The sequence below is a fragment of the Neovison vison genome, chromosome 7 (genome assembly GCF_020171115.1).
Source record: "Neovison vison isolate M4711 chromosome 7, ASM_NN_V1, whole genome shotgun sequence".
NCBI lineage: Eukaryota > Metazoa > Chordata > Mammalia > Carnivora > Mustelidae > Neogale > Neogale vison.
The window spans coordinates 3,985,355-4,007,086 of record NC_058097.1 but is presented as its reverse complement, the minus strand read 5'-3'; the positions used below and the strand labels follow the sequence as shown (position 1 = coordinate 4,007,086).

The 21,732-nt window shown below is 53.5% G+C and overlaps 1 protein-coding gene across 1 annotated transcript in view; it reads right to left on the bottom strand.

Annotated features, from left to right (window-relative positions):
• The window catches only part of COTL1 (coactosin like F-actin binding protein 1), a 39,647-nt gene extending 18,240 nt beyond the window's left edge, over positions 1 to 21,407 (bottom strand). Inside the window, exons 1-2 of the mRNA XM_044255628.1 lie at positions 21,182 to 21,407; positions 20,843 to 20,925 (exon numbers count right to left, since the gene is read on the bottom strand). Coding sequence (XP_044111563.1) covers positions 20,843 to 20,925; positions 21,182 to 21,258 — 160 coding nt within the window. The 5' untranslated portion in view covers positions 21,259 to 21,407. The remainder of the gene's footprint in view (positions 1 to 20,842; positions 20,926 to 21,181) is intronic.
• Positions 21,408 to 21,732: the final 325 nt, after the last annotated feature.

Below are 21,732 nucleotides of genomic sequence, written 5' to 3'. Positions count from 1 at the left end.
AGCAGAAGTCCGGGGACTCCCAAACAGGGGGAGGGCTTCAGCTCTTATCCTCAAGGACTCGGACTTAATCCCCAAGCACTGAGCCTCAGCTGCCTCATCTGTAAAATGGGGTGATCTTTTTGGTTCATCCTTTCCTTTTCTTAAAAAAGAAGTCACAGCAAAAGGTTAAAGTCACAGACCAGAAGGCTCACCCTTGTAACTACTTTACGGGGTACAATTCCGCGGCATCGAGTGCACCCACGATGCTTTGCGACCCAACCACTACCCATGACAGTCCTTCCCCTGCCCCTCCGCCCAGCCCGAAGCAACATAAATCTGCCTTTTGCCTCTGGATCTGCCTACTCGGGACATCTCATGTAGACAGACGCCCACGATCCGTGGCCTTCCTTCACTCTGCACATTGGCGTCATCGGTCCCCCCCTTTACGGCTGAATAATACTCTCGGGTATGGGTACGCCCCCGTCTGCTCATCCGTTCACCTGCTGAGGCACGTCTGGGAGGTTTCCCGGTTGGCGTGATTCTGCACCTCCCTCATCAGTCGGTCGCAAGGATTAAATAAATAGGAACACTGTGCACCCAACCGGCCCGGCCACAGTGGGAACACCTCCGTGAGGCTGCAGCCACGGGACGGCGCGGCCAGGTGGGCAGTGAGCACAGGAAACGGGGTGGCAGGACGGGGGAACTGAACGTACGCAGCCACGCGTGGCTGGTGCAGCCTTGGGGGGAAGGCCCCCCCCGCCCCCCGGTTCTGGCGCTGCATGCGGGAAGCCAGCACGCTCCTCTGAGCAGCTGCACGGCCGTGGTGGAGGAAACCCAGACGCCGTGGCAGGGTGTTTAATGAAACTGCTGCCTTGATCAGAGAGGGAGGCAGGGCCGCACGTTGGGAGCCTCCCGACTTGCTCGTGCCAAAGCTGCCTGTTTCCATGGGAACCACTCTGTCTCCCATCCCCATGCTGGAAGCCTGGAGGCTTGGGTGCCTGTGTCGGCAGCTGGATCCCCAGCGCCCCATCACTGGCAAAAGCCTCCACATGGGGAAGTTCCAAGCTGTGTGTCCCACGTACCAGCCCAGGACCAGGCATGAGATAGACGCACAAGAAGTGAGTCCCACCACCCCCACCCTCCCAACCAAGGGCACAGGGACCCTGGCGGCAGCAGACCTGCCCCAATGTCATTTACATTCTACTGACAGGAGGGACAGGTTTTCCTAAGTGGCTGCTGGGCGCTTATCTGACAATGCTGTGGCCGACATGATTGCTGACGTTTTTGAAAATCCAAGAGTCACGTTATGCTCACAAACATGTACAGCCCCAGACGCTGAAAAGTCAGCTGAGTCTGCAGGGAAAAGCGGGTTTGTCGGAGCGACATTGTTGGAGCTGCCCACATGACCCGGAGCCTCTCTCCCCCACTCACCCTGAAGGAGGCTCGAGCCTGCTCTGACCTCCAGCTGGCTGGTGCAGGGGGAAGTTTTAGTTCTTAGTCATGAGTTGGGCCACCTCCCTGCTTCTGGACAAACGGGGCTCACAAAACACACGCGTGCAGCATCTGAGTGGAGAACAGACCTCCCCTCCCTTTTCTCCTGCAGGCACCCCGCTCACACACAGGAAAACGTGGGTGTACCACCAGAAAGGCAGAGCGAAGCCACATCGTATACGGGGAGAACGCGTGTGTGTACACTTGCACGCGTGTGTTTGGATGTGTGTGCACGTCCCTGTGTGTGTGCACACTATGATGGCAGCTGGCCAGGAGGGCGTGGGGACTGGGGACGCCCGTCACCCTCATGGTGCTGCTCAGTCCCCAGAGGACCCACGGCGCATCTTTCCAGCCTGAGGCTCAGGAGCTGGGGCTGCAGCTCCGGGTAACCCCGGTGGGGGGAGCCGGGCCCAGGCCTCTGCACAGCCGTCTACACCAGCTGCTGCCTCAGCTAGTCCCCCTCTGCCTTCTGCTCCCCAGCACCCAGGCTGACAGGCCAAGTTCTGCAATCCATTAGAAGCACCCCCACCTTCACGCCAGCTCTGCGACCTGGACCAGATGCACGCAGAGCTCTAAACCTCCGCGTCCCCATCTGCACAGTCCAGAGGCAGCGGTAAGGGTTACAGAAAAGGGGATCTGTGCCGGGCGTGGCTCCTGGGTCCTCACCTCTCTGCTGAAACTGCCCCAGGCGGGGGCCTCAGTGCCTCCAAGCCCTGCCAGCCCCAACCGTGGCCTCCCTGCTTCTCCTTCTACTGGGCTTTCTGCACCCACCACACTTATGCTCACTCCTCTGCATTTAAAAGCAGGGGCGTCCCCAGGCACACAGGCATTGGCCACTGTTCGTGAGCACTGCTCTGCGAGCACTGCTCAAGGACCTACTAGGGGCCAAGCACAGTGCTAAGCACTGGGGCGGGCAGATTCGACAAACGAGGGTCCTGAGGATAACAGAAGCCATTTACTGAGCGCTGACAACATGCCGGGCACCATTCTAAGCACATACACTTGTTGGCACATTTCTTTACCCCAAGACCATCTCTGTATGGTTGACACTGCTCCCGGGCCCATTTCCCAGCTAAAAACACTGAGGCTCAGAATGCTGATGCAGTCAGCAGCCAGAACCCACATTCCCTGCTCACTGGAGCACTGTTCCCAGAGGAGGGCCCCCCCGGAACCAGCAGCATCAGCAGCCCCCAGGAAACCATGGGACCGTGGCTGCTGGGGGTCCAGCCCAGACTTGCCGATTCACCAGCTCTGAGAGGACGCGCCCCGGGGGATTCTGGTGCCTCCAAAGCCTGAGAAGCACTGATCTAGAGAAAGTGGGGAAAAGAGAGCCCACACCAGCCCTGGCAGGGGAGGGGTGAAACGGAAGTTCTCAGGGGCAGAGAAGCTGAAGCGCCCTGAGTTCAGCCCACCCCCTTCCTTCCCACCCACACTTCTTTTAGGTTGAGGAAGTGATCGTGAAAAGGAGCTTCCTGTATGGCCTGGCTTCTCCACATCAGAATTTACAGACTTAGAGGCATCTAGGCGGGACTCCTGAGTATCTCATCACCGAAGACCCCCAGGATGGCCCCCCAAGACTCTCCCTCGCTCAAATCCCACAGCCCAAGGAAGAGAAGCGCTCTTCTTCTCAACGGAGAACAGAGCTACGGAGCTACGGAGCCGTGACACAGGGCAGCAGGGGTCCTTTCTGTCACCGCTGGATCATCCATTAGACATGAGACATCATGGGGGCGTCTGGGTGGCTCAGAGGGTTAAAGCCTCTGCCTTCAGCTCAGGTCATGATCTCAGGGTCCTGGGATTGAGCCCCGCATCAGGCTCCCTGCCTGTCTCTCTGCCTACTCGTGATCTCTGTCTGTCAAATAAATAAATAAAATCTTTAAAAAAAAAAAAAAAGACATGAGACATCACTGACAAGGAAACACAAACGCATCATGAGATCACACAGAGCCCCGTCTTGGAGGAGACATCAGCCCGCGACAAACCAGGACCGGGAGCGCCATCCTTGAGGACTGTCCGTGCCACCACCAGCTGTCCTCCGGACAGCACTACGAGCTCAGAACCCAGGCTGATTGCACAACAGGCCTCGTCCCGAGTCCGGGCTGTGGACTCCCGCCCCTTCCCACCCAGCCAACGTCTTAGTCATTCACACGGCATGAATAGACCTCACTCTCAAAAGAACCTGACCTTCTAGGAGGTCTTGGAGGCCTCATGGTGTGAAAGAGCTCCCGTGGCCCTACAGCCCCGTCAGCTCAGGATGGAAAGATGCCAGGCAGGGCCTACTAGGTTCCGTGTCCTGTTTCTCCCTGCAAGGTCCTTGCCTTCATTTACTGAGCAAGTTAATACACAATATGAGGCCCTCACCGCCAAGTTCACTGGCACGGCCTGGCACCAAGTAGGTGCCCAGAAAGTCACTGTGGTTACTTTTCATTCTCTCCTCCACAACGCCTCCCTGCCTTCACCCCCTTCTCCACCCTGCGTTTCTGTCCTTTCTCTCCCGTTGACAACCTTCCCTCCTCACCGTCTCCTCCTGAGCTCTGTGTGGGGCCGAACTAGCAAGAGGGATTCAGAAGCGAGAGACGGGATGGAAGGAGGACTGGGGGGTGAGACTAAGTGCTTAGGACAAGGTGGGTGCGGGAGGAGGCACGAAGAGGGGAGATGACCGCACAGGGCACGGGAACAGAGGAAGGAAAGGAGGGGGAGTCAGACTTCGCTGGGACCACTGCAGCCACCAGAACAAGCAGCCCCATATTTTCCCAAAAACTGCAAATGGCACAGAATGTCCACCAAGCTCTCAAGGACTCCCCCGCCCCACCCACCCCAACTTGAAATCCCCCTCCGCTCAGGTAACCACCAAGAGGCACATTCTGACCACGCCATCCAGCATTTTCACCTGGGTGGACCCCATGCAAGGCTGCACTGACTGAGGACCCCCACTTTCTCCCAAACGGGACCCTACTTTTCCCCTCTGCCTCTCCTTGAAGCCAGCCCTGGATGGAAAGGGACAAAACCCAGAGGGTTTTGTTTACAATTGTTTTACAAATACATTTGTTTACAAATGCTCTGAACACATTTTTTTTTTCCATTTCACACAGAACACGAAGTAGAGAAGAATCAGCACATCAGTACAAATAAGCAAAAATCTGGGTCTAACCACCTGAGTAGCCATTCTGTGCATGTCCTGTGGATCTACTGAGCTACTTTTCTATCTGTCCAGTCGCTGTGACATCCCACAGCACCAGGCACACAGTAGGCACCACTGCACACCTGCTGGGCAACAGAGAGGCAGAGAGGCACCTCATTTCATAATTTCCGCCCAAGAGTGAACTTCAGAGCAAGACAAAAGAAAGGGGAAGGAGACACAGGGAGGAAATTGCCCCAGAGCAAGACAGGATTGCAGCTTGCTCTAAAGCTGACCTTACCTTATATAGACTCCCTAAGAAGTTATGCAAACAAGGTTCGGTAAGGAAGAAACCAACCCACACACTAAAAAAGCTGAGCTGTCAACTTCCACCAAGTGAGCTCCCAGCTCCCTGGAGCGAGGACGAGAGGAAATGGGAAAGAAGTCGTGCATCCTGCTGCCCAGGGCAAGGGGATGAGTGGACAGTGGACAGGCCTCCCTTCCAGCCGGCGGCTCAGTGGGGGAGCCCAGGCAGTCACAGACCAGGACTTGGGATGTGGAAAAAACATTCTCCCTGGGACTCCAAGGACAGAGGGCTTGTTGGGTGCCCTGGGGAGGGGAGTGAGGCCTGAGGCTGACAGCAGCCAGTTCCTCCCTTGAAGAGAAGAGACCTATCATTCCTGAAAAGTCCCATATTACCCACTCTCTTTTTCAAGGTGATTTTTATTGTTTGCCTTCACGGACAAAACAACAACGACCACGACGAGCACGACGAAAACCTCTGGTCCCACTCAAGAAATGTTTAGAAAACACAAAGCACAAGAAGAAAAAAAACGAATAAAGCAAGCCCATTATCCTAGGAATACAACCCCGCGGTATTGGTTGCTCGGAGAGCATGAATGGAGCTCTGGCTGCCGAGCTTGAAGCCGCGCGTGCGCACACGGTCCCCGCACTTGAGGCCTCGGTGCGCGTGCAGGTGGATGCCGGTGACCTCGTTCCCCGAAGCGGGAGACTTCTCCAGTGATTCCTTACTCGCTGCATTTTCATTAAATGCAAATGACCCAGCTTCCTACTTTGATGGAGAACAGGAGAAAATGGAGTACAAGATAGCCAGAGGAAAAGCAAGATGATTACTCGGCTAGGACCCTCCGGGACTGGACTGATCCGGATACCCAGATTACCCGGGTAGCGGAAGGCTCTCCCCTAGTGACAAGACACCAAGATTTTTTCTTCTTTTTTTGATGGTTCCTTTTACTTCCTTAAATGGAAGTCAGCATGCAATACCCAACTCTACCTTCTGGCTTAGGGAACAGAGGCCGTAACCAGTTCCCCCAAGGAGGAGCCCGTGTCTCCCGCACCTGCAGCAGGACACCCTGGGGATGCAGAAGCGTGTGACTGTCCCAGCGCAAAACTCTCCTGTAGTGCTCGGCTCTGCACTCATGTTGCTGCGTCCTCCACGGCGGTCAGTCTGTCATCTCACAATCACTGACAGTCTGTGACGCGGGGGACTTTGCTGAATAAGACACAGTCCCTACCCTCCAAAGATACCCTGTCTAGCCTGGCAGACAAAAACAAAGTGTAATTACACAATGTCGTCAGTGCCCTAGCAACAAGGTGTCATAGGGCGAATGGGAACATCAAAGAAAGAAGGAAACTCATTCAGCCTGGGCAGTGGTAATCAAGGCAGGCTTCACGGAGGAGGTGACGTGTGATCTGGACCTTGAAGGACAACCTAGAGTTGTCAAGATAGGGACAAATGGGCTCATGGTAACAACTCAGGGGAGAGATTCTGACAGAACTCCACAGGTGAAAGCAACAGCCTCTGGGGGCAAGTCCAGATGCCTTTCTTTACCAGCCATTCTCTCTCTGTCTGATGAGTCATGGGCTAGAGTAGCATATAACTGACTTATTATTACTGCGTATAAAATAAGCATTTAAAGGCTCAGAATGGCTCTCCTGAGGGCTCGTACGGTTGGCTCATCCCTACCCTGCAGGAGGGCAGCAGTCTTGTCCCTACTCTATCAAATACCCATGACAATGCCGCTCACACTGCATGTGCTCAGTGCAGATCCCTGAACACATGAAGAACCTTGGTCCCCTCTGCTATGGCCGCTGGAAAGCTTTCTATTCGCCCCTGTCGGCTGCATTCAGTTCACTGGAGATGCCATCTTAGAAAAATAAAACCAATCCCCTTCCTGGATTTTAAAAGTGTGGCTTCTGCCTCCCAGAGAGCAGGAGTGGACAGACAGGCAGAAATGATCAGATGTGGGCAGACAGAGAGCAGCTGAATGGCTGGTCTAGACAAATGTGCCCTTTAAATAAAAGCATGTGGGAAAAGCAGACTGACACAACATTTCTAGAATTATCAAGAGATATGTAATGTGGGGTCCTAGCTACCTTTTGTGTTCATGTCCCCAAGTACACTGTCCCCAGGGGAACAAAGCATGCTCCAAACCTCAGCAGCCTGGGGGAGCCAGGAGACCCAGGCGGGCGTCCCATCTCCACCTCCTTCCATGGAGTGACCGTGGTCCCAGTGGCCTCCAGTCCCCCCATCCCTGGTTCTCTGGATTGGGGCGTGGCTTTCCCACCTCTGCCTTGGAGCCCCTAAGTGACGGGGACAGAGCTCACAAATGGGTTTTATCCCTGTAGCTGTTAACAGCCCGGCTTTCAAGTCTGCCAGCACACTTACAGCTGGCGTGTTTTACTTTTAGCCATTCACTTACTTGTTAGCTCATGAGAATATATAAGACAGAAGCTCCGCCATTTAATTTTTCTTTACGTGCTCATTTCCAATGCCAGGGTTTCAGGCAATGAGACAAACAGATCGCCAACACCAGCCCCGTGCCAGGCACTAGATCAGAGGAGAGGAGGGTCCAGCCCTGGGCACTGGGTCTCTGGATATCAACCCTCATCAGAGCTGATAGCTAAAGCCCTCGGAATGGGGCCCGGCACAGAACTGGTGGTAAAAAATGCTAGACCATGAGACAAAAGGTCAACTATCACGGAGCGAATGGAAGTGGCAAGGAGTTTGGCAACCCAGGAGGTCAGATGCTCACAGCAGGTGGAGGGCCCAGGGCGCTGATGCATCTGAGGGGCCCGTGGGGATGGAGGATCGCCATGGGGATGGGCAGCTCTGAAACAGAGGGAACAATGGCAGAGCAAAACATGCTGACCGGGGGATTCACCACAAAAGGATCAAGGCGAAATGCTAGAAAGTTCTAGAACAGAAGGCATAGGAATAAAATGCTCAAGTAAAACCCAGAGCTGTCACCATGACCCACAAGGCCTGCCACACTCTGGGCCCTGCCAGCCCTGAACCCCACCCTCCATACAGGCTTCCCAGCAGCACTGCTGGATTTCTGTCCTCCTGCTCACCCCCATTTCTCCTACACATTGTAAAGACTGAGAGATTGGGGCGCCTGAGTGGCTCAGTCATTGAGCCTCTGCCTTTAGCTCAGGCACGATCCCAGGGTCCTGGGATTGAGCCTCGCACTGGGCTCCCTGCCCTGCGTGGAGCCTGTTTCTCCCTCTCCCACTCCCTCTTCTGTGTTGTCTCTCTCACTGTCGAACGAATAAATAAAATATTTTTTAAAAAAAGACTGAGAGATCAATTACATGCCATAAAAAGGCACACCCCCTTTGAAGTGTACAGTTCATTGGTTTTCAGTATGATCACCAGGTCCAATCCCAAAACATGTCATCATTCCCCAAAGGAGACCTCATGCCCACTAGCGGTCACTCGTCCTCCCCTGTCCACACCCCACCAACCACGCATCTGCCTTCTAGTTCTATGGACTTTCTTGTTCTGGAAACTTTGAACACATGGGGTCATACAATACATGGCCTTTTGTGCCTGGCTTCTGTCCCTTGGCATAATGTCTCCAAGGTTTGTCCTGCGTATGGCATGGATCAGTATTTTCTTCCTTCTATGCTTGAGTAATAGTCCACGATGTGGAGAGAGGCACCTTGTCTGTCCTTCCTGAGAAGATGGTTCCTGGGGTGGTTTCCACTTTTTGTCTATTGGGAATAACGCTGCTGGCAATGTTCATACACAGGGCTTTGTGCAGACGGGTGTTTCCAAGTTTGGGTTTGGGGCTTCCTCTTGGGTAAATACTAAGAGATTGACTTGAGAGGTTTAAGCTTTTTAGGAACAGTCGAACTGTCCTTCACAATGGCACCACCGTTTTCCTTCCCCACCAGCAGCACTCGACGGTTCCAAAAGTAGTTTTCATCCCTTTTTGGACTATAGTCACTTCAGATGACCTCTAAGGCACATCAGGTTAGACCAAAGTCATAAAGTCAGAATTCCACCCCGGGCACCGGAATCACGAGCTGCTTGTCAGAGGCCACCCCAAGTTAGCCACTTCAAGAAAGGCAGAAAAATGGCCTCCGAGCTGCGTAATCCCACAAATGGGCCTCCGGCCAGAGATGCGGGCCTTAGGTCTGTCTGTTAGCCTTCGAGAAAAGAGCTCGTGGAAAGCAATTGTGAGCGTGGATCCTAAGAGTTCTCATCACAAGGAGAAATTTCTTTTCTTTCTCATTATGGCATTATGGTATCCATACCAGGTGACAGATGTGGGGGAAGCATCGGTGACAATCTAGTCACAATGCGAGTAAATCAAACCTTCCCGCCGTATGCCTCACCCGGAGAGTGACGCATCAGTTATTTCTCATTAAGGCTGGGGTGTGGGAAGAAAAGAGCTTGCCTGTGGTCTTCCCTCCCCTTTTTTTTTTTTTTTAAGATTTATGTATTTATTTTAGAAGGGGTTGGGGCAGAGGGAAAGGGAGAAGCCAACTCCCTGCTGAGCTGGGACCCCAGTGCTGGGCTCCATTCCAGGACCCCAAGATCATGACCTGAGCTGGAATCAAGAGTTGGACGCTTAGCCGACTGAGACACCCAGGTGCCCCTTCCCTCCTTGTTTTAAAAAAAAAAATTTTCAGTTTCAGGTGTAGGGAAGCAGCCTGGTGTCTAGAGCAGTGGTCAGGGAGGCAGACACTAGGAGAGGAGAAGAACTGGGTCTCTGTACAACCTTGGGCCAGCGTCTGCACATCTCTGAGCCTCCATTTTCCCATCTGCGGGATGGGAATTACAATAGAGCCTACCAAATTGGGCCAGAGTGCAGATTATGCGAAATCATTAGATCACGGTGGCTGGCAAAACATGGCCCCAAAGATGTCTGCATCCTTATCTCAAGAACCTATGATGGTGTGAGCTGACAGGACCAAAGGGCCTTTGCTGATGAGATTGTTAAGGATCTGGATGTGGGGAGATCACCCTGGGGGATCCGGGTGGGCCTGCCATAATCAGAAGCGTCCTCACATGGGGGAAGAGGGAGGCAGGCGAATGAGAACCAGAGAGACAGCATCATGAGAAGGACTCGACCCACTCTCGGTGGCCTTGAAGATGGAGGAGGGGCCGTGAGCCAAGGGCCACGGGTGTCTCTAGAAGCTGGAGTAGGCCAGGAAATAGATTCTCCCCCTGGAGCCTCCAGAAAGAACACGGCCCCGCCAACACCTTGACTTTAGCCCCATGAGGCAGATTTTGGACTTCTGACCCACAGGACTGTGAGATGATAAAATGACATCATTGCAAGCTACTATGTTTATGGGAATTTGAAGGCACAGGAAAAATGAGACAGGTGACCATAAATGAAGTCCAGAAGCAAATCAGGATGGAGAGCAAGTTGATTTCAAAATGCACTGATGATGGGGCACCTGGGTGGCTCAGTAGGTTAAAGCCTCTGCATTCGGCTCAGGTCATGATCCCAGGGTGCTGGGATCGAGCCCCACATCAGGCTCTCTGCTCAACGGGGAGCCTGCTTCCTCCCTCTCTCTCTGCCTGCCTCTCTGCCTACCTGTGATCTCTGTCTTTCAAAAAAATAAAATAAAATCTTAAAAAAAAAAATGCACTGATGAAATGATGTATGAAATGCTGAGGGAACGGCCCTGCCAGCAGGTCAGACATGGGCTTCTGGGGACCTGCCCCTGCTCAGGCCACGGAGCTGAATTTGAAAAGCCAAACAGATAAAATTAGGTGGGTGAGGAACGCAGCCCTGCGGGAGCCCTGAAGCAGGAAACCCTGGCCAGAAGCCAGCGCTGGCAGAGGCAACCACCAGGGAGACGTCCCTATGGGCCACCAGAGCTGCTTGGTCAGCAGGGGGATGGCAGGCCTTCCAGGGACGAGCTCAGCTCTCAAACCTTGCAGGGGATGGTCATTCATTCATCTATATTCAACCAGCATCTGGGGAGAATGTCAGGTGCTGTTCCAGGTGCTGAAGGTCCAGCCGAGAATAAGACAGACCAGGATTGCAGCCGAGGAGCTCAGACTTCAGCAGGAGAGTCAGATGACAGACATGACTCAAGAAAGTGCTAAGCGTGGTAGCCCATAACGGGCCCACATCAGGGAGCGACACACCCTTGGGGAGAAAGAGACAGGCTGGCTAACCATGATGGGTGGGGGTTCACCACCAAGGAGGCCACCACCACAGCCACGGTCCTTCTCTCCAGGACCTCACCATGAAGTTGAATGTGGTGAGCATCGCAAAGGCATGGAGGGCATCTGAACGGAGGGGACACTCACCCCGGGCCCTGATGGATGTATAGAAGGCCTCCAGGAAGGCAAAGCAGATCAGGACCGTGCAGGAACAAAGTTGGGAGGCTGGACAAAGATCTAGGCTCAAAGTCCAGTTTGTCTGTTTACTATGCTATCTTGAGCAAGCAACTTTGGACTCTCCAAGGAAATGGTCAGATTCTTCATCAGTAAAATGGGATAACTCCTTTCATACAAAAGGATACTCCTTTCATACATATCCGTCATAGATAAGAAACGTTAGATGTGCTGATATATGCAAAGAATCTACTGGGCCTCTGAGTGCCCACAAGGTCGGAACCCTGGGTGCTGGGAACGTGCACTGGAGGGCTCATAAGGGGCACTCTGTGTCATCTCTAAGCATTTGGACCTTATGTGCAAAACCCACCAAAGGGGGGCACCTGGGTGGCTCAGTGGGTTAAAGCCTCTGCTTTCGGCTCAGGTCATGATCCCAAGGTCCTGGGATCGAGCCCCACATCGGGCTCTCTGCTCAGCAGGGAGCCTGCTTCCTCCTCTCTGCCTACTTGTAATCTCTGTCTGTCAAATAGATAAATAAAATCTTAAAAAAAAAAAAAAAACAAAAACCACCAAAGGTTCCAAAGGGAGAGGAGTTGATGTTACCTAATGTGAGGTTTAGAAAGCTGCCCCTGGCCTGGGTGGCAGGCTCACTCCACACTCAGCAAGGGGCTGGGCACACTGTAGGCACTCAGCACATTTCCTGGAGAAGGAAAAGCCATGATCAAGGGCAAAGCTGTGGGAAATACCCACACTTCTGGGGCAGGAAGGGAAAAGAGAAGCAGCAGCAGGAAGTGAGAACAAGAGAGATAAGGGGTGTAAAAGGAGAAGTACGTGAGTTTGCAGGGGAACCAGAGGGAGGGGAGAGGGTGTTTTCAGTAAGTCATGCTCACTGGCAAATGCTAGAGGGACATAAAGTGGAATAGAGACAAAGAAATGGCCACTAATTTTGGTTATCAGATTATCAAAGACCTGTGGGAGGGGGTTCCATGCTCTGGGTGTGGGGGGGTCATCAGAATATAATGAGGTGAAGAAATGAGGGGAGAGGAGGGGGTGCAGGGAACACCTGGATTCAGTCCCCAAGCCATACTTCCAACAAGTCTGCAAATCCCAATGATTTGCAAGGAACAAAAACTCAACTCAGTGAAGTGAACACTCTTCCTGAACAAAGGACACCTTACTGACCAGGAAAATGGACATGTAGCAGCCTTCCCCAGGGAAGGGAAAGGCCACAAACTCAAAAGCAAGCACCAATATCACCCCGGAGGCAAATCCAAATGTACCATCACAAAGCCCCTGCATCTGATGACATACAGAAGCAAATGCAATGTGGCTCGAAACCACCCAGCAACAGGCGTGTGGAAAAAGAAGGCAAGGAGACATTGTATATTGCAGAAAATTATGAAGGTGGATGGCTCAGTAGCCCTAAGGTGCCACTTAAAAATCATAACCCAGCATTGTCCTTGGAATAAAGGAGGTACTCAATCAAAGTGTGTTGAATGCACAGACTGATAGTACTTTACAAAGTTCAAACCACAGTCATGGATTTCAAACTTCCTTTTGACCTCACATTCCCTTTGACCCTACAAGACAATATCTCTCCTGACCTCTTCTCTCAAGTTTCTGAAATCTGTATGTGTGGGGGCCGCTAGGATGAAAAAAAAATCCAAGGGCAGAACAGCAGGAGAACTTGCCCACCGATTACACGCGTGTTGTACCATCACACATGCGGAAGCCACGGACAAGTGGACTTCTCCATTTGCATCCCACCCCTGTTCCTTTGGCAGCAGCCAAGAGTCTGTCCTTGACCAAATTTGAACCTGGTCTTCTGAGCTCTTTTCAACTAGGTCTCAACTTCTGGGCTTCTGCATTCGTCTGTGTGTTACCCAATTTTAGCAAGAATCCTGCTAAGTCAGTTCAACCAGATCCCCCATGCTCCAAGTCTGATCATCCCTTATATCTAATCAGGTTCCTTATCCTCCATCACCTGCCTGGTGATGTCTGAATGCCAGGCCTGCCGGGCCTGCCTGCAGCAAGGATCCTGTCAGGTCAGTTCAGCCAGAATCCCACCTCAGCCCTGACGTTTCCTCTTGGTAATTCCCTAACCACTGACCTTCACCTTGCTCCCTACCTCCTTTTTTTTTTTTGCTCCCTACCTCCTTGATGATAAATTTGTCCTTTTCTTCGTATGTATTCAGAATTGAGACTGGTCTCTATCGCCTCTTGGCCTTTTGGCTAAGATCAAGTGTAGAATTGAGACTAGTCTCTCTCCTCTGCCTCAAACCTCCACTGTATTGGTCCCTATGCCGGTCACACAGTGACCTTCAATGAAGTCTGCCTTACTATTCTTGAGCAAGTGTTAGAATAAATCTGATTTTCTTTCTTTCTTTCTTTTTTTCCCCTTTAAGATGTATTTATTTATTTGGAGGAGAGAGATCTCATGTGGGCACAAGAGGACTGTGAGGGGCAGAGGGAGGGCAAGGAAGACTCCTCCAGCAGACTCCCTGCTGAGCAGGGACTCAATCCCAGGACCTGGAGATCACGACCTGAGCCGAAATCAGGAGTCAGCCGCTCACCCGACCGAGCCACCCAGGCCCCAGATCATACTTTCTTCAACAGTAAACACACCTCCATTTTCCATACCATCCTGTCGCCCCTCTCGGTCCCTGGTAGGGCCAACCTCATCCCACAGCGGCCTTGCCCAGGCCTACACTGACGCATTCTGCTTCTCTTCCAGGGCATCCAGCAGACCAGAGAGGGAGGCTGCGAGAGAGGAGGTGAGGCGAGGTCAACGATGGCCCTTTTCCAAGCCTCTTCTTCCACATCTACGCCACGCGGTCGGGCAGCCTCTCCTGACAGCCCCGAGGAGGGTCCCGCTACCTGCACCCACGGCTCATTCTGCTTGAGGACAGTTCTTCAAGGGAGCCCAAACCCATCCCTGACGTGGCCGCCGCCTGGTCTTCCTTTGCCCTGTGGGGTGCGGTGCACGTGGGACACGGTCGGGCGGCAGCCCCTCAACGCAGAGGAGGGATCTCCAGGGGAGATCCGCCCAGGCTCCCGAGCCGGCCCTCCTCGGAGAGCTTTGGCATCCCTTGCCCCGCCTGGACTCCCTCCCTCCCTCCCTCAGCCGGTCCGGGTCACCTGCCTCGCGGGTCCACAGGCTGCGGCCCTTTCAGAGCAACACGATGAAGAGCCTCCCCCACCAGCCTGAGAAAAGACGTTTCAACAGCAAACGTCCCCCGGAGAGAGCTCCAGGCATGGCTGGCCCCAGCAGTCCAGGCCACGCCATCCGGGCCCCACGGCCCATCCCTGGCGCCGCTCCTCAGTCCTCACATGGGTCCTCGCTCCGCACCGCACGCGGGTCTCACAAATCCCAGGCCTTCCTTCTGCCACGGGTCTGAATCCCAGAGGAAAAGGGATCTCGCGGGAACTCTGTCCCAAGTATCAGGGATGGAGCTGATTGGCTTTTCTCGAGTCACATGGACCAACCCTGACCCAATCAGTCAACGGAGGGTAGGGCTTACTCTGATTGGCCGGCTGGGTCACGTGCCTTCCCTGCAGGGCCGGCCGGGTCAAGTCAGCTTCTTTGGAGCTGCTTGGGCTGAGCGGGATCATAATAAAATAGGAAAAGCCCCCCCACGCCCCCAACCCCGCCCCAAGGATGAGATGCTGGACAGACAAAAATATCAAACCCCACTTTTCTCTGTGAGTGATGATTTGAGCCGAAGACCCCAGGCTCGGCAAAGCATCATGGGAATATCCTCTGCTCCCAGAGCATCCTTTAGCCAACATCACGGGACATCTGACCCCATCAAGCTTCACGCTGACACGGCCCTCCACGAATGCCCATTTTTGGTGACCGGCTCATACTCCACGTTCATTTCAACCTATTCACTAATGTGCGACACCTCTCAAGAAGGCGCTGCGTTAACAATAACCACGGTTCTGAGCGATGACTCTGAGCGGGGAGCTGCCCCACAAGCTTTCGGCATACCATGTCTACTTATCCCCACAACAACGCCGTGCGGGACATGCCATCATTATCCCCATCCTTCGGAGGAGGAAACAAAATCTGGGAGACTGGGAGACTTGCCCAAGGTCACACCGCCCATCAGGGCTCCGGATCAAGGCAAGACAGCCTGGCTCCAGAACGGGTGCTCGGAAGCCACTGACTCTCAGATATACACCAACACGAAACTGGATCCATTCCCAGGTGCTTGGATTCGTTTCAAAATAAAACTGCTTGCAACAGAGAATTCTGGGGTGTATCAACAAAGAATTCACTAAACAATGTGACATTTATATGAGAGAATATTATGTAGCCATTGGAAAGGCCTGGCAATGACAATAAAACATCAGCTCCCCGAGGACAGGTACTTTCTCTGTTTCTCTATTTACCCTCAGTGCTTAGAAAAGTACACTGCAAAGAAGCCACTCATATACATGAGAAGAGGGAGGGAAAGAGGGAAGGAGGGAAGGAAGGAGGGAGGGAGGAGGAGGGAGGATGAATGAAAAACAGAGCAAATGAATTAATGAACCAGTTTCTGAGTGGTAAAACTTTGAACTATATCTAGTTTTTATTCCTTTCTTTTCACTTAGTCTTGCTTTTTCACTATTCTACTAGAAACATGTATTATTTGTAAGGTGCCAAAACAAAACATGATTTCAGAGACCGTGTGAGCCGCTGCTGGTCATATATACAAGATCTGTGAGCCCTTTCTGCCGTAATTCAGGGGTACCACTGGCCCCCTGATGCAGTCCTGTACCCACTTCTTTCCCCTGGTTTCTTTACCCTCTTCCACCTTTCTGGTGCTCTCAGACAACACACTCTGCTTCCACATCAATTAAATTCCACCAACAAGGTGACAATCACTGTAACTAACACTTTAGGACCACTTAGGACATCCTTGCTACTGTGGAATTGCTTCCTTGATCCTCCTAATGATCACGTTATAGCAAAGGTGACCTGCCCCAGGTCACATAACTGACGAGACCTGGAACCCAGGCCATTCAACACAGCCTACACCTTTAACTTCTGGGCAGTAGATGCTTACCTACCGAGCACCTTCTGCATGTAGACCGAGGCCAAAGGTCTAACACACATCCACATGGGTCTGAACGCCTACTGCTTGCCAGCCTGGGGTTGAGCGCCTACTGGGGCTAATCAGGAGCTGTGTGCCTACTGAGCACCGAGCCGGGGTGTGCGCAGAAAGCACAATGCCATCAAAAGAGCTAGGAGAGCAAAAACAGTAAAAAGTAACAGTAAGCACAGCCTGGTGCATCAGGGACCCATGTTCTCGTTTTGAATGTGTTATTTCAGCTAACACTCACTGTTACAGGTAGGCACTGGCAGGATCCCCGTTTTGCAGACTAGGGAACTGAGGCACAGAGAAAGGGAGGTCCTTGCCCCAGGTCACAGAGTAAGCAAGAGACACAGCTGGGATGTGACCCAAGAGCTTTTCTAACTCTGGGTTGTTGAAATAAAGAAGATATCACTCTGGGCTGGCCGGGGGGGCAGAGATGGGTAAGAGGAATTCTGCCTGGAGGGAACCTCCAAAATCAAAGGTACAAAGGTATCATCAGGCTGCAGGTGCACAAAGAAGGGTGTGGGCAGGATATGCGGGTGGGGACAAACTGACAGAGCGGCAGGCAGACAGCCAGTGCCAAATTCCCTGGACAAAAGGGAGCCACAGAAGGTTAAGGAGCAGCAGAGTGACTTGGTCAGAGATGGGCTTTAGGAAGAATTACTCTAGCAATGGGACTAAAATGGATAGAAGACAAAAAAGACCAAGGGCTAAGAGATTGTTGCGACTGGTTTGCCTCTCTTCTGGAAACAGCCTGCCTCCCAACATACACACTGCCACTCTTCCCTTTAGAAGCCACCCTCCCTGGGGTGCCTGGGTGGCTCAGTGGGTTAAAGCCTCTGCCTTCTGCTGAGGTCATGATCTCAGGGTCCTGGGATCGAGCCCCGCATCAGACTCTCTGCTCAGCAGGGAGCCTGCTTCCTCCTCTCTGCCTGCCTCTCTGCCTACTTGTGATCTCTGTCAAATAAATAAATAGAATCTTTAAAAAAAAAAAAAAAAAACCACCCTCCCAACTCGGTTTCCTGGTTTGGGTGGGGCTTCCCCCTCCCCAGCTCCCGGGGTGGGCACTGACTCAGGCCTAGCCAGCCAGAGTCCCCCTGACTGGTCCAGGACGGGCACAAGAACCCAGCCAGGGCAAGGACTGTGTGTCAATCTGGAAACTTCCACTGGAGTCATTGGCCAAGGGTCTCCCTCTCCCCACAGGGATGGCTCTGCCCAAGGCCTGGAAGCCAGCCTGGCTTGTGGCCATCTGTATCACCACTCAGGGAGATGATGGCCTCCTGTCCCCAAGAAGAGTAAGAAAGGAGAAAGGCAGAGCAGGCGGAGGGAGCAGGGAGGGGCTTCTGAGTCTGGGCAGCCTCACCTGCAGCTAGTAATCCCCTGGGCCTTCCTAACCATGGAGGCGACAGACTGACATTTTGCCTAAGCTAATCTGCATGAGATTTCTCCCTCTGCACCTGCAAGGTCTCAGGGGACTGAGGTGCTGGGCGGGGTGGTGAGGTGTCAAGTGTGAGGCCACTGGTGGAGCAACGAGTGCCGAACGAGGGGGCCACATGCGTCCAGCACCAGAAGAGCCAGGACACAGCACAGGGAGCTCCAAATTCTCCTAGCAGAAGCAAGACGAGAGACCTTCCAGAAAACAGCTGCAGCGGACAAGGAGAGGCCAGGCCCGGGAGCAGAGCACAGGCGTGGGAAAGAAGGGCGCATCAGAGAGAATGCCAGAAGAGGGAGGGAGGGGAGAAAGCCCAGAAGGAAACTGCCCCCCTCTCCCCCCACACCCCATCGCTGATGGAGGGAGAGACCAGGTGCTGGTTCTGGCTTCCAAGCCCTCCGACCACCTTGTTAGATGATTGGAAACAGGAAGGCTGGACCAGAAGGGGAGCCTGTTCTCAGCATGGGCCCCTCTGGCTTGTCAGGACACCTGCCTGGGAATTAGGGGTTCAAAGAGCCCTCCCTGCCTCACATAAGTGGGCAAGCATGTCTCCTGCAACAAGCAAACAGTTTCATGGGGCCTAACCAGAACGTACGAACCCGAAGAAGCCTCCAGGCTGGGAGGTGAGAACATAAACCACTTCCAGGATGCCTGACTGGTTCAGCCGGAAGTGCAAGCAACTCTTGATCTCAGGGTCGTGAGTTTGAGCCCCACATGGGGTAGAGAGATTACTCAATACATAAAACTTAAAAAAAAAAAAAAAATCTTAACCCACTTCCTTAGAGATGAGGCCAAGACTACAGGCCTTTCAGCCTGCCTGCCCGGGTTCGAATCCCAGGTCCACCACGTCCTATGTAATCGCAGGCAAGTCAGTTAACTTCCCCAGGTCTTGCTGTACCCATCTGTGGAAAGGGACCGACCTCAAGTCTTGGAGACAAGGCACATCAGGTGCAGCGACTTGCATATGTAAAGCTAATAGTTGGAGCTCTGAGTCCTCTGTCACTAGGTTATGAGGACACGGCTGGGGGGAAGGAACACGTGTCTCCAAGAGGAACCAGAGCAGACACAGAAACCATAACTCGCCTATACATTTGTCCAACAGATGGCTGGGGAAGGCAGGCAGATTTCCAGCCAAAGCAGACGGAGCCTTCAGATCCCACAGCCCATTCATAAGATCAACAAGCAGCAGGGAAAGCATTTTTAGTGCCCCCCACCCCCTCTGCCAGGCACTCCCATCCCTGCTTCCCTGCTGGTTGGGGGAAGGGTCAGAGTAACACCCCACCCCCCACCTCCTGCAAAGCCCAAGGGAGGAAGGAAGTGTTCTCTGAAGGCACCAAGCCCTTCCAGCTTCACCCAATGGCCTGGAGCATCTGTTCAGAATCTGTGCGCTTTCATCCTTGGGTCACCTTCTCCTACTGGGTGGGGAGAACAATAGCTTCAGGAGCAAAACCCAGTCTGATGGGGGAGGTGGGAGGGGGTGATGGATGGTCAGCAGGAGGAAAGAAACTGCTAGTTTTCTGTTCTTGAGTTCAGTGAAGGGGGGAAGCTGGCCAGGGAGACAAAGCCTCTGATCGACAAGGCAAAAAATACTGTGGAATCTCTTAGATGGGCAACAAACTGGGGGAAAGCCAAGAGTGGGCACTTACTCTACTTGCAAAAGCATTTGCCATGGGGGAGGAAGAGTAGAAGTGGTAGAGAGAAAGGGCTCCTGAGTCAGGAGCCTGAGTTCAAATCCTAACCCATGGGCTCTCCATGAGAGGCCCTCCATGCATTACTGAAAGTGAATTGTTGCCATAGTTGCACATCTGATATTTTAAACCGACCCTTTACAAAAGCAAGGAGGGACATATAGAGGCAGCTCTCAGGAAGACATTTTAATTGGGAGAACATTAAAAAACAAAACAAAACCTTTGTACCCCAGCCCAGGGGCAGACACTTCATAAATATTCTTCCAATTAGACCAAAGGCAAACTATCACTTGGTTAAGGAAACAGTCATAGAAAAGAGCCGCCACGTGTTCTGTGGCACAATTTTGAACTTTTTCTTTGTTTCACAAATGACCGTGTAGTTTTCTATAAGCACTGTGCTGGAGCATTTTCCACACACGGACTCGCCAATCCTCAGAACAGCCTTCCAAGATTACAGGTAAGGAAACCGAGACCCTGAGAGGTTAAGTAACTTACCCCAAACCACACAGCTAGGAAGTGGCCACTCAGCGATTCAAACCCAACTTGCCAGCTCAGGGCTCCTGCCTAACCTCCAAGCTACACTGCCTTTGTCTGCACATCTGCTTCAACACTAGGGACCAGAGACCTGGAGAGAGTTCATTCTCTACTCTGGGCTCCCATGGGTCCTATTACCAAGGAGGTTGAGCCTTTTGCTGCTACTGAAAGGTCTGTGATTCCATACACCATGTGTTCCTTTTTTTCAAAGGCTTAACACACCCCAGGGAAATGAAAGAAGTTTACAAATTGTAAGCATTTTCCTTGATGACTTCTTACATATGTACACACCTGTGTACCCACCTCCCAGGCGGAAATATGAGCCATCTCCGGTGCCTCTGAGCCTCCCGTGCTCCCCTCCCAGTCAGTGGCTACCTACTTCAAAATGTGACCACCATTCTACTTGTCACACCACAGATTCGCTCTGCCTTTTCGTTGGTGGCTCTGTATTCTACCAATAAAAAACATGCATGTGTGACCAGCACGCTCACAATGAGCTTGGGAGAAGGGAGGGGACAGCTGACAGTTTCTTTCTCCTGCAATAAGCTCCAGGATTGTGTTTTTATTTCCGCTCACTGGCTGAAGACAGGGGATGGTGGGGAAAGCTGAACGCGAGGTTGGAACCACAGAGAGTGGACCCTTGAAAAAAATCAGTGACCCGCAGGGAGCAAAGCAGCTGTGTCTTCTGGAGACAGTCCTGCCGGGAGCAACGAGCGAGCAGGCGGCCAGCCCTGTCGCTCTGGATGTCCAGAGAGGAGCACGCTTTTAAAAACCTCAAATCGGGTTCCTCCAGCGCCAGAGGCACCCGGGGTGGCCAGGCTCCTCCCAGTTTGGCCTCTGCAGCTCCTCCCCCTCCCGCGTAGACAATCGCCCGAAGGATCAGGAATTGCCCCCGAAGGCGCGTTTCCCTACCTGTGCACTCCCGGATGAAGTCCTGGTACTCCGCTCCCTGCTCGCCGGGGACGATGGTGGAGCCGTCATACTTAAAAGTCACCCTTTGGATGGGAGAAGAAAAAACACACACACACGTCAGCGACGGCGGTAGCGGCACGGTGCCGAGCTTCCAGCAGGACCATCTAAGAGATGCTCTGGCCGGGGACAAGCCATGCTGGCTTTCCACGCTCCTGCGTTAAGGCTGCGGGAGATAGCTCGGGATGACCCTTAATCCGTCCCGTGCGGAAGCCGGCTCCGTGCCCCAGCCCCCGGCGAGCTCGGGGAGCGCGGCCGGGAGAGCAACGGAAAGTTCCTCACCAGATGACGGCCGAGCCGTCGTCGCGCACCAGGTTGTACGCCGCCCGGCAAGCCTCCTTGTCGATCTTGGTGGCCATCGCCGCAGGCCCGCAGCGGGGACACTCTGCCCCGAGCGACCGAGCGCGCCCCGGGCCGCCGCAGGGATTGGAGTGCGGCGGGAACACGCGGAGGGCGGGCGGCAGCGGCGACAGCGACAGCGACGCGGGCAGCGAGCAGCGAGGTGCAAGCGCGGCGGCGGCGGCTCCGAGGGCGCAGGGAGCCAGCGCCGGGACCCAGGAGGCTCCACCACGCCCCCCTCTGGCCATTGGCTGCCTGACCTCGGGGGCGGGGCGTCTTGACTCGCCTACGACCAATCCCAGTCCGGAAGGGTTGCGCAACTACGCGGCGGGGGCTGGAGGAGGGGCTTTCCGCTCCTCCCGCCCCCTCTCTTCTCCCAACCCCCTTCTCGGTCACCCACTCTCAGCTCTAACTCCCCCTATTTCCTCCTCCCCAACTCCTTTTTCTCCTTTTCCTCACCCCTCCCTACTCGCTCTCCCCCTCCCCCTCCCCTT